At 36.3% G+C, this 12671-nt stretch overlaps 1 protein-coding gene across 1 annotated transcript in view; it reads left to right on the top strand.

Annotated features, from left to right (window-relative positions):
- The window catches only part of LOC132550968 (stabilin-2-like), a 54572-nt gene that overhangs the window by 25273 nt on the left and 16628 nt on the right, over positions 1 to 12671 (top strand). Inside the window, exons 14-27 of the mRNA XM_060215072.1 lie at positions 1471 to 1521; positions 1864 to 1944; positions 3200 to 3355; positions 3882 to 3938; positions 4851 to 4937; positions 5050 to 5136; positions 6144 to 6243; positions 6626 to 6821; positions 9110 to 9206; positions 9562 to 9717; positions 10132 to 10227; positions 10494 to 10637; positions 11363 to 11508; positions 12475 to 12592. Coding sequence (XP_060071055.1) covers positions 1471 to 1521; positions 1864 to 1944; positions 3200 to 3355; positions 3882 to 3938; positions 4851 to 4937; positions 5050 to 5136; positions 6144 to 6243; positions 6626 to 6821; positions 9110 to 9206; positions 9562 to 9717; positions 10132 to 10227; positions 10494 to 10637; positions 11363 to 11508; positions 12475 to 12592 — 1572 coding nt within the window. The remainder of the gene's footprint in view (positions 1 to 1470; positions 1522 to 1863; positions 1945 to 3199; positions 3356 to 3881; positions 3939 to 4850; positions 4938 to 5049; positions 5137 to 6143; positions 6244 to 6625; positions 6822 to 9109; positions 9207 to 9561; positions 9718 to 10131; positions 10228 to 10493; positions 10638 to 11362; positions 11509 to 12474; positions 12593 to 12671) is intronic.

Genomic DNA, 12671 nt, shown 5'->3' with positions numbered 1-12671 from the left:
TTCTCTTAAATCGAATTGTTTCACTTTCAAGATGTTACAAATTTTGGTATGGTTGTCAACTGTATTGTTCCGTCATATGATAGTGAGTTCATGTGCAATTTGTTTTAGCGTGCATGTTCATGTGACTAGCGGACTGATTCCTAGCGAAACTTTGCTTGCACTAACGTAACTTATTACAGTAGTTACTTTGTTAATTAGAATCTTAAATGCCACAGCATTATTGATATACAAGCAAACTTCGATGTTTCGATGTCCAAGGGACAACCAAAAAAACTTCGATACATCGAGACTTCGAATCATGCGTGGTTGGTTATATCGACGTTTTCATGTTCATGGCTATATACAGTTGATGGCACGACATTTCTACTCGAACAAGCACAACAAATACCAAAACACAAGTTTAAATGGAAAAGTGCATTTTATCTTTAAACAAAACATTTTCATTCAAGAAAATACATAGCTTTGAAATAAAAAAAAAAACGGGAAGTCGATCTTTCATGTCACAAGGTAAATGCATTTTACGAGCCGATTTTAAATGAAACGACGCACAACATTGAAGTGCTTTTCATGTGTAACAGTTTTTGACAAACCATGTCATGATATGCGATATGTCAAACCAGGAGATATCATTCGTCGTCAAGACACTTATTGTATAGATAATGTCAACATAGATGATATCATAAATGATGTAAAAACGGAGGATTTGGCATTGTTTATATCCAACCATAAAATGTTATAATTTCAGAGTCGTAAATTGCCTGTTCATAACACGACTTTAAATAAAAAAAAATCTTGTAAATTGTATCTTTCAAAAAACTTTATGTTGGACTAGGCTATGTCACGACATCTTAGCAGAATTAAATTCCAAAATTTAACTGTACATATGTATAAACAAGAGCAAAATATGAGCGAAAGAAATCCATGTATTATCGCGAATATCCTTGCATGTTCCGGTAGAGCACCTGTCTTCTTTCTTCATCGACAACAGTCGTCATGTTAATCGTAGTGAATGCCCTATTTTCAAATGAGAACCAGGTAACGAACAACTAGACTGCTAGGAATATTAGTCACCACCGTATGTATCCATCTTTATATACAAAGACATTTAATGTTTTGAGATGAGATCATGATATTCACCCCCTTTTATTATGACCAGAGAATGAAGGCATTTCTTCAGCTATAACATATTGTAAGTTAACCTATGTTTTTACTCAGACAAAGTAATGCCTTATTTTGTCAGACTTTGGCAGATACCCGACGAGGTAACAAGGTCGTTTCATCAATGTTATGTCATTATTTTCTTTATTAAATGTAGGGGAGGGGACGGGGGTGGGAGGAGTGGAATTCATGGCTTATTGACAAATATAGTCGTTCAACAATGACAGGAAATCCGAAGGAGGATTTGTTTGTTGTCTCATATGTTGTTTTCTTGTGATACTAGAACATATTCTATTATATGTTTACAACTAGGGAAAAGACAAGTTACGGGTCGTCTTACGGGATCACATATTCGAGGGTGTGGTAAGTTTTAAATCAAGCAACTATCTACATCAAACTTTTTTTTTCTATAATGGTTGATTAACTCCGATATAGCTCAGCTTGGATCAAAACTGGCGGTCACACTAGAAGTGTATTTATTTGAAAATGTTTACTTTGTATCAGAAGTAGCAATTAAAGTGATATATAGTTTCCTTGTTATAAAATCTTTACACTCTCAAAGAAATAACTCTTATTTGTTACACAGCATTTTTGACACGGCATCAAAACGTTGATAAAATATTGGCATATATTTAGTTTTTGTACTTTTATTTTTTTCATGGTACCATACTGCCTAACTACCGTTTGTAATTTACATTTATACAGATAGAGGTTGCTGACCTGATTAATAGACGACATATCCGGTCTAAAGCTAACTCTTTTTTCCCGGTACAAGTGACTCCCGCGGTAAGTCAGAACTCATATCCTGGTACAAGTGACTCCCGCGGTAAGTCAGAACTCATATCCTGGTACAAGTGACTCCCGCGGTAAGTCAGAACTCGTGTCCCTGTACAAGTGACTCCCGCGGTAAGTCAGAACTCATATCCTGGTACAAGTGACTCCCATGGTAAGTCCGAACTCATGTCCCGGTACAAGTGACTCCCGCGGTAAGTCAGAACTCATATCCTGGTACAAGTGACTCCCGCGGTAAGTCAGAACTCATATCCTGGTACAAGTGACTCCCGCGGTAAGTCAGAACTCATATCCTGGTACAAGTGACTCCCGCGGTAAGTCAGAACTCGTGTCCCTGTACAAGTGACTCCCGCGGTAAGTCAGAACTCGTGTCCCTGTACAAGTGACTCCCGCGGTAAGTCAGAACTCATATCCTGGTACAAGTGACTCCCATGGTAAGTCCGAACTCGTGTCCCGGTACAAGTGACTCCCGCGGTAAGTCAGAACTCATATCCTGGTACAAGTGACTCCCGCGGTAAGTCCGAACTCGTGTCCCTGTACAAGTGACTCCCGCGGTAAGTCAGAACTCATATCCTGGTACAAGTGACTCCCATGGTAAGTCCGAACTCGTGTCCCTGTACAAGTGACTCCCGCGGTAAGTCAGAACTCATGTCCCTGTACAAGTGATTCCCGCGGTAAGTCAGAACTCGTGTCCCTGTACAAGTGACTCCCGCGGTAAGTCAGAACTCATATCCTGGTACAAGTGACTCCCGCGGTAAGTCAGAACTCATGTCCCGGTACAAGTGACTCCCGCGGTAAGTCCGAACTCGTGTCCCTGTACAAGTGACTCCTGTGCAAGTGACTCCCGCGGTAAGTCAGAACTCGTGTCCCTGTACAAGTGACTCCCGCGGTAAGTCAGAACTCGTGTCCCTGTACAAGTGACTCCCGCGGTAAGTCAGAACTCATATCCTGGTACAAGTGACTCCCGAGGCTAGTCAGGGCTCATGTTCCAGCACTTGATATATATATATAGAAAACCGTAGTTCTATGAATCTGAGAGGATTTGTTCACGATACAGTGTGCTGTGATATGAAATGGCCGCATCGCGTCTAATATTTATGTCATTTGAAGTGACTGCTTCTATTTGTATGAAATGACAGTTTAGTCTATTAATCTCTATGAGAGCTCTTATATCTTATACAGATTGTATAATATCCTTATTTGTTTATATATCTATGTGGTAATTGTCTTATCTATATTTGTTTTGAAGGGAGCCGTGATGCTGGCAAAAAATATCAGAGTTGTACAAGCAGACATACCTGCAAGGAATGGCCTATATCATCACTTAGACCAACTTCCTTTGCCAACGGATATTTATAATTATCTACCTTTTGAATGCAGTGAAAACCTCACCGAGGAAGTAATTGTAAATATACTTGACGTTAATTAATCAATATCACCTTACATAAAGTAGCTGTTTTGGTAATTTACTGTTGATTAACCTCTTGAACTGTATTGTGTTGCTATCATGAACGTGCGTATTTACAGTGGTAAGTTAGCGCTTTCACTTGAGGTATTATGTCTATTATTGGTGATGTCTGAGTGTTCTGCGCGTGCTTACTTTCGGGTACGTGTTTAAAATCGGTGGTGTGTTATAATCATAAAAGATAATAATAACAATAGAAGCTTTTTTCGGTTACACATTGAGTCAATGACTCTTCTCACATGTGATCAAATATACAATAGTTACAGAGTGTTGGTTGTTCAACTTACTCTACATGATCGTTATTCATCATCGGCTAGGCATATACTATAGGTAGAATGCTGTTTGTTAGACACGTTTGCGACACAGGTTTGTGTTTATTGCAGGATGTGTGTTTAAAATATCCATAATGTGTCTTCAGTTTGTATTGTGTATAGGAGATATATACATGTATATATATATATTACAGGGTCCGTGCGATAGCTGCGACAATTTTAATGACAGTTGTCCCAACACCGACCAACCCGTGAGTGATTTACACAAATTACGTTATACTGAACATTTTGAATGTCTTATAGATGTTGGGTTGTTTGTAATGCCTGCCCTATAATGGACCATGTACAAAATAAAGAAACGTAATTAGTCCTCCAAATGGTTGGATTTGTCGCATCACATCAATCATTTAAAAATATCTTTTATCGATTACATAATGTGAATTATTAGTACCAAGCATCTCTATAGCTTCAACTAATCGAATTGTTTACATACCATATATCGGGTATTTTTTTTGTGAATTTAGCGAATCTTTCAAAATCGCAAATAAATGAAATCGAAAAATTTGCATGTTTTCTTCTCTTTTTTAATTGTAAACTGAGTAATCCATCTGTAGAGTTTGCGTAACTGCATGCACCTGGACATTTTCAAGTCGTGAATATTTCTATGATAAATAATTGGTCAGCAGATGTTCAGTTATGTTAAAATATACATTGGGTGTTTATGTAAGTTATGTCCAATTTTTTTGTTAGGTGTGGTAGACGTGTCACTAACATCAAGCGTAGGCTATCATTTAAAAACAAAAAACAAAACAAAAAAACCGAGTTTTATATTGACTTACGATCACAGTTGGAACACAACAATGGCCATGGACGAGTCATGAGTTTTAAAAGAATTGCGAGAGAGCCAAGATAAATACAATCAGCCTATTATATATTTTATCTTGCTTCGTCTTGCTATTAACAAAGACTTACAATGGCTACATGTCGAATTAAGACACAGATCAAGATGATTTTTTTAATCTTTCCTTCCCAAAAGACACTATGTTGTGATTTTGGTATCATGAAGTGTTATTCGCCATGTAAAAGTATCAATTCCCGATAAAACTATACAAATGTGCTCATCTCTTGTTTTGTTAATATCAACAATATGATTTACGGTGCAGGCTAGGGTGCAGAGCTGCCAATTCTTTGATCTTGTGTTGCTACGGAACATTGACGGTTGTGCTAAAGTGTGCAACAGGACAACTGTGGTAAGTATGTAACACATACCTTGTTTAGTTTACAAACACAACAACTTCATACGCCTTATAGTTAGATGTTATAGGTAAACGCCACATATAATTCTACCCCTTTACTTTACAGAAGAAGCAATGTTGTAAGGGTTTCCATGGCGACGATTGTCATCCTTGTCCAGGGGGCTTTTTTAACCCGTGTAATGGTAATGGAAAGGTAAAGTATTAACGATTGACATCATCATCATAAACTATCGCGATTATTTTTTTTTGTTTTGTTATAAAATACATACTACTTAGTACTTAGTCTTTAAAAATGCGTCAGAATGACGTCAATCTGTAAGGTTTTAATTCTTTTAGTACTCTTTCTCTTCGTACCAACAAATGAAAAAACCTCCGACAGCACTATTTACCAGTTAGATGAATAGGTAGATATCGAGCGGTGAAGAACTTAAACAATCGTGTTGTTTTTTTTAACTTGGTGTTGGCGACTTACCAGATTAATGCTATTTAATCTACAGTTGTGAAAACGCACAACGCACCAAAACAACTTTTATTATATACTGTATGGATCTTTCTCAAGTTTCATGTGTAGGTTTCCGATGTAGGTTTCTCTTTAGCGCTTGTTGTGACTGTCTGATTTTCAGACTCATCAGAAAAATAAAATGGCCGACAAGAGGCCATCTTGTATTTTGACTTTGAGAGTTTGTTATCGCTATTTCTTCAGAACTACCGCATACTTTATATGTATTTTTTCAAATTTCATGTGGAGTTTCCCCATGATCCCTTGTTCTGGCCATTTGATTTTGTGACTGATCAAAACAACTAATGGCGGACAGGTGGTCGTCTTGGATTTCGTTTAGTTAAGTTTGTTATCGCTTTTTCTTAAGAAGCACGGAAGGGATCTCTCTAAAATTTCATGTCTTTATTTACCTTGGTCCCTAGGACCGATCACAAAAAAACAAAATGGCCAGTTGACCATTTTGGATTTGGCATTTAAAGATTATTATCGCTACTTTTGCAAAAGATCTCTTGTTTTTATTTATCTTTGACAAACAAAATACATTCATTATTGTCAAGCCATAAAATGATTAAGTTATCAATTGAAAAATGCATACTTTGAAATAGACTTAGGTTCATTTCTATATACTTGAAAAAGTATCTAGGTTTTTATGGTTGGCAGTATATATATCCATGACATAGGAACGGTTTATTTTTATATAGTGTACAGAGTCGGGCACATGTACGTGCTTCAGTGGATTCACAGGTAAAGCATGCCAACAGTGTGAAATTGAAGACAAATTTGGAGAAAACTGTACACAAAGTAAGTGATCATTGTCAACTATTGGATATTCCGTACGTAACGATATACATATCCATTAATAATGACTTCATTTCAGCCATACATTTTGTTGTTTAAGTCCAATTGTAATAGCAGATTTCATTCAGGACATTTATTGTAGTCAGATTAAAAATGTTCCATTTGTATTGTACACGATTATGCCCGTATCTTGACAATATATCGGACGGTTGTTTTTATCCAGTTTCCAAAATTTATTCATTATTTGATATTTTTTCTTTGGAAAGACAAGAACGTTTTACCTGTACATGGATGCAAGTTTATGCAATAACTAAAACAAAATAAATGTGTATCCATTTTGCTGCCAGAAAGTTGTTTACGCTGCGATGTACCGATTACCTTACAGAGTGTACATGCATTCGTGGTCGTTGTGATAATGGGATTAAAGGGACTGGCCAGTGCAAAAGAGGAACCTGTGCTCCAAACGTTCGAGGGAAGAATTGCGACAAAACCGTGAAAAAATGTCCCAGGGGATTATCTAAATTATGTCACGTGTACGCCTTTTGTCCCGCTGGAACAGTTGTTTCCCAAATGCGCAGTAGGTAAGATACTAGCTGTAGTAGTTGAGGCTGTTGATTTGGCTGGATCCTGGTATTTTTGGAGTGACCAAAATTTGTATGGCGAGAGTTGTTGCTGAAGTAGACGCATACCCTTTTAGGACCACTTGGTTTGATTCTCCTTGTATTTTCCTCGGGGCCTCATTTACATAGTTTGCCATGTTTCCATCTAATTAGGGTGTGAATTGAACCTCTTATGAAATGTTGATATTTATTTTTTTGTTTATGTATTTTCACACACAGGCTTCCATATATGTTGTATGACCAGAAACAAACTCCAAAACTGTATTTGTTCCGTTGTGTTTAATCTGGGTGTTGATTTCTTCACGATAGCCTTGTCCATTGTGATCTCTTGTGATTCATCAGCATGAGATCCCAAATTGTTTATTTTGAATATTTGGCGGGTAAATAAGGACTGATGTTAGAAAGCTAAATGCAAAATATTTTATTTTATTAATCACTTTATTTTTGTTTATTTTGATATCAGATCAATCTGATATAGTACTGGTAAATTTGGCATTGATGTTTCTTACAAATGGATTAATGTAATGGGTTAACAAAAAATAATAGCAATATATCTTGATGTATATTTGCCGCATATTTATTTCTTGCTGAATGAAAATATTTCAAAATTAAAAAAAAAAAAGTCGTAGGTGTACTTTAGGATGGTCTTGTTAGATGTCAATTGTCAATTAATGATAAATGTTCGGACCTCCCATGTTTATACTGGATTTCTAAACTTCACAAGAGTTTATCTAAAAACAGTTTTATAGCTGGATCTTCTAGTGACTTAACCAAGATGGTAAACAGGTAATAAACTAAAAATACCAGATTAACAGGCAGGAGATTCAAAATTAATGAATATTATAAACACTATATCAGAGCGAAAACATTATAAGTCCTATACAAATAAATCTGCAGTTACAGATCATTCAACACAGCAAATAATATCATGGGCTAGGAAAATTGAACTATAATCTGTTTACCGTCTCCTCACACTATTTTCGACCTTGGAGTACAACAGAAGAAAGTTGGTCCATTCTTTACCATCTCTTACACTAGGTACGTCAGTGCTAGTAAACTCCACACTGGCCATTTGTCTGATGAATGTGATCTTGTAGTCATGGGAATGCCACAGACTTATCTTCTACTTGTTGCGTTATAAGAACTTCTATTCTCTTGACATTACCAACCTGAAGAAAATGTTCCAAAATGATCGAATTTCTGGTGGAATTTATCAGTCTTTGTCGAGTTCAGTGATAAAATCTTTCAACAGGCTATTGGAATGCCTATAAGAACAATCTGTGTTCCTCTTTTTGTGTCGCCTGCCAAAGGTATTACTATGTCGGCGTCGTCGTCCGCACAAATGTTTTTTCGCGAGAACTTGAGTTCAATTTTGCCGACCAACCTCAACCCTTAGACAGTGCTTTCTTGTCAAATGTGCTTACTTGAGAGTGCTTTTCAGATCCGAAGATCAAAAGTCAAGGTCACTGTTTCTGTTAATAGAAAAAAAGGTTTTTTCCCTTAATAACTTCAGCTCTCTTTAGCCAATCAACCTCAAACTTCATACAGTGCTTTCTGACCAATAGTATTTGCTTGCGATTGCTTTTCAGGTCCGAATGTCAAAGGTCAAGGTCGCTGTTACGATAGATAGAAAAGTGTTATTTTCTCCGCGATAATCTGAGTACACTTTGGCCGATCTACCTCAAAGTTGATACAGTGTTTCCTGATCAAAAGTGCTTCCGTGGGATTGCTTTTGAGGTTTGAAGGTCGAAGACAGTGTTATAATATATAGGAGATTATTTTTCATGCGATAACTTGAGTTTTCTTAGACAAAAACGAGCAAAAGGAAAGAGCGTGCTTGTAAGCACGTGTCTCTGAAAAGTATGTGTTCTTTTTACAGGTTCTGGTGCACGCGTATTGGTGATTGTTGTCAGAGACACATATATATGGTTTTGTTTATTATATTCCAATATGGATGGTGTTGTTTACATGAATAAGTGGTTTTGCTTAAAGATGTTTCTGCATGGGTGATTTTGTTAACATGAATGAGTGGTTTTGGTTAAATATTTATCTGTATGGGTGGTTATGTTTACTCTTGTACCAGTATAGATGGTATTTTCTACAAATTTACCTATATGTTTATGTTTGTTTAGATGCTATTCTTTATGGATAGTTTTTTTATGTATATGTATCTGTGAAACGGTTTATTTACAAATGTACCTGTATGGCTGGCTGTGTTTATAAACCTGTGTGGGTGGTTTTGTTTATAGTTGTACTTGTATGCGTGGATTTGAGGGTGATGGCCACACGACATGCAATCCTATTGATCCATGTAAACAACCCAATAGAGGAGACTGTGATCCACAGGTAATATATCGAAGATATATGAATATTGTAGTAGTTTTACATACATAACTGTAAGTCAAGACTTTATCAGTTCATTTTGTATGTAGACTTGCGATATATATTTTCGTCGTCATTCTCCTATCTTAGGTATCGATGTATTTGACAATTTAGTTTTTGTACACCTTTTTATATATAGATATGATAGATAGGTAACTTATGATGACTCGACTGATAATAGGGATTCATTCACTATATGATACTCATTAACATATTATAGGCACGTTATGAGGTGAAATTTCGATGTAGCTGTATGCTATGAATTATCATACATGGTACAGTAAATGATTGTTCGTCTTTGTTTGCTTTTGTCCTGTAGGCCATCTGTAAGTATTTGATGCCTGGGTTTAGCAGCTGCCGATGTCATGAAGGATGGGTTGGGACGGGCAAGTACTGTTATCGCGGAACAGCATGTGATACACACCGCGACTGCCATGAAAATGCAGTGTGCAGGCTAAAGGTGCCTGATATGAAGGTATATTGTCACAGCAACAGGGAAATATTTCTTTTTTGAAAAGGTTCTAGATTATTTGTTTCTAAATAAGACAACACTGTAATGTATTTTACATGCTTAGTAATGAAATTCAAATATAACATGGAGTGACAGCAATCAAGTTAGCGTCTGAGGTTCTGAAATGGGGGTGAGATGCCCAGCGACTCCATGTATGTTTGTTTGGAAACATGGAACATGGAAATCTTCATCCACTCACAAGGCTAGTTAAACATAAATCACTAATATAAACTAACACAGCATCATTAAAAGGACGAAACACCACATTCTCAAATGAAAAAGGGTCTACGAAAACCCATAATTTTATGTTTGTTCACGTTATCATCAAATCTGGTATTGAAGCGACGTTAACGAAGATTTGTTTTCTTTAATTCTCAGACGTTATGTACTTGCAAATTGAATTTTCATGGCAATGGAACACATTGTATACCTAACAATATGTGCAGATGGAACATGGGCGGATGTGATCCAAAGGTACGTTAATGTTACTGAGAAACAAGTTGTATGATGCTCAATATGTCATAAGTACATTAAGGCTAACGACCATGTTATTGCAATTTTTATATTTTGAGATACATGTCCTTTTTAAGGTTCTATTTTTATATAAAACACATTCTCGATGATTCATGCCTTGTGTACAAATCTTGTTAAGTTTGTAGTATTGCGACAGGCAATGCTTTAAGCTGCTAATTATCAATGTGATACTAATAAAGTGATCAGACACCATTTGTTTTTGTCAGGCTGATTGTACCCCACTTGGGCCTGGTACTAACAATTGTACATGCTGGGATGGCTATCGAGGCGATGGGTACAGCTGCTCACCTACTATTCTAAAGTTTATAGAAGATACTCCTGAACTGAGTAAACTAGCAGAACTTTTACAGGTGATCTTTAGCAAATTTTATCACACAGGTGTGAAAGTAACCTTTAGTGAAGAAATAATTGTAACATGCTGATTTCCCATTGATGCATGGCACCGACTATAATGCTTTCACGTAATTTAATCAACCTCCATTTCTCAAAACGCTGTATTTCAAATTGTCTACCACATGTCGACATCTTTCATGGACATCGTTATATTGAGAACGACCTCTTAAATATAGCCTTAACTGTGGATATAGGTTGAGGGAGTTGTAGCTATCCAGGAAAAAAAGAATAAAAAAAAAAAACTGCAAATGAAATCAACATGCTTATCATATACCTTGATGTAACAGATCCCTGTAAGAGGCAGCTGTAGGGAAGACTGTTGTGTTCTTTCCCAATTCTGATGGGTATAAGCAATAATCATAGCCAATAGTTATTGTAATTCAGAAAAAAATGATATAATTGATTATTTAATATATATTGTGCAAAATCTTCATATTTCTATTTCGTATGAAAACGAAAATGAAATAAGGGTCGAAGCTTGATCATCTGAGATCATCGTATTATCACATTACTTCGTGTAACTTTAATGTAATGTTACCATTGTAATAGTGCTTCAAATTGCGGTATGTTATGTTGCTATGGAATAAGGAGTCATATAACTCTGTGTGATGTTACTTTATAGTTATCTTTGTATTATAATAACAGCAAAACGTCCTCTTTCATTCTTTAATTATGTTGACAGGATATGCCAAGGGACGAAAACATCCTACTGTCATCCACAGATCAGTACACTATTTTCGCGCCATCCAACACAGCCATGGCCATCCTGCTTTCCAGATTACCTCCCCATTACCTAGAGGATCCTGACAGTCTGCTTTCTTTTCTTTTGTATGTTTGACCCACTCACTAAGTAACCCAGTGACATGGCAGAGAATTTATAAATGAAGATATAACTACATTTTAATGCAATCTGGTTTATAACACATTTAACTTTTCAAGTTCATTTAATGTAATTTTGTTAAAAAGATGGGGTTTCCGGCAGTGTTATTTCCCCTAGAGTTGGGCCTTAAGATTTGTTCACTCATCGAGACCACTGACTGAGACATTGCTTTGTGCCATCAAAGTTGGTTCCATTGGTTTTGCTGTTGATCTAAATAAATCGATGACGCAAATGCCTATTTAACTAATTACGTAACAAAATTGTTAAAGTATGAAAGCGATTGCCACAAAACATAAAAATTGATAAACAGAACAGTAAGTATACCGCCAATATTATTGGTTTTCAAGCATTGTGTGTTTTTTTTGTGAACAAATGACATTTTGAATGTCTTCCATATTCAGTTCATTCAAAATTATTTAGCATTTAGATAGCTTCATCTCTTACCATAACCCTGCCCAAAGATCGACATTTCACTATTTGTGCTAAGTGTTGGGTTTTGGCTTTGACGTGTATCACCCCATTGGCTTTTTGAATGATAGTGGACATATGATACCACATGATTATATATGGCAATAACGTTACTGATGATATTTGGTATTTGTACTAAGTGTTTTAAGAATCATCAGAAAACGAAAGCCACACATTCAAAGTGTTGATAATGATACGTTGCGAAACATCCCACTATGATCCAGAGAGGATTTGCTTTATGGTCAGTCGTCCCATACAAAATGCATACTATGTATGAAGAGTTTCAATCAACACTCGACCATATTGCTCGAGCGCGCAAAACACCAACTCATCTTTCATCACATGTCCTAAAGTCCTGATGGATTTTTTCACATAATCTCATATTGAAAGGATCTTCTATATTCTCATGTTTCCAACTTTACTTTCATTTGTTCATTTCCTTTTAGGTCAAATATGTTGGCAGGATTGAAGAACACACAGGAACTTCTTGAAACAGTGGATGGATATGACAAGTTTGAAACACTTACAGATGGGTTTTTCTTACACATTCACAACGTAAACGATGTAAGTAAATACTTTATCATCGGATCCAAACTCTCGTAGAACCTTTCATCCATGTTTCATATTTCTCCCTTTGTTCTTA

This window comes from Ylistrum balloti, unplaced genomic scaffold (assembly GCF_031769215.1).
Source record: "Ylistrum balloti isolate Yb309-2 unplaced genomic scaffold, AGI_CSIRO_Ybal_v1 Utg369624, whole genome shotgun sequence".
NCBI classification, from domain to species: Eukaryota; Metazoa; Mollusca; class Bivalvia; order Pectinida; family Pectinidae; genus Ylistrum; species Ylistrum balloti.
Note: the sequence above shows the minus strand (reverse complement) of the source record. Positions and strands in the feature narration are given on the sequence as shown.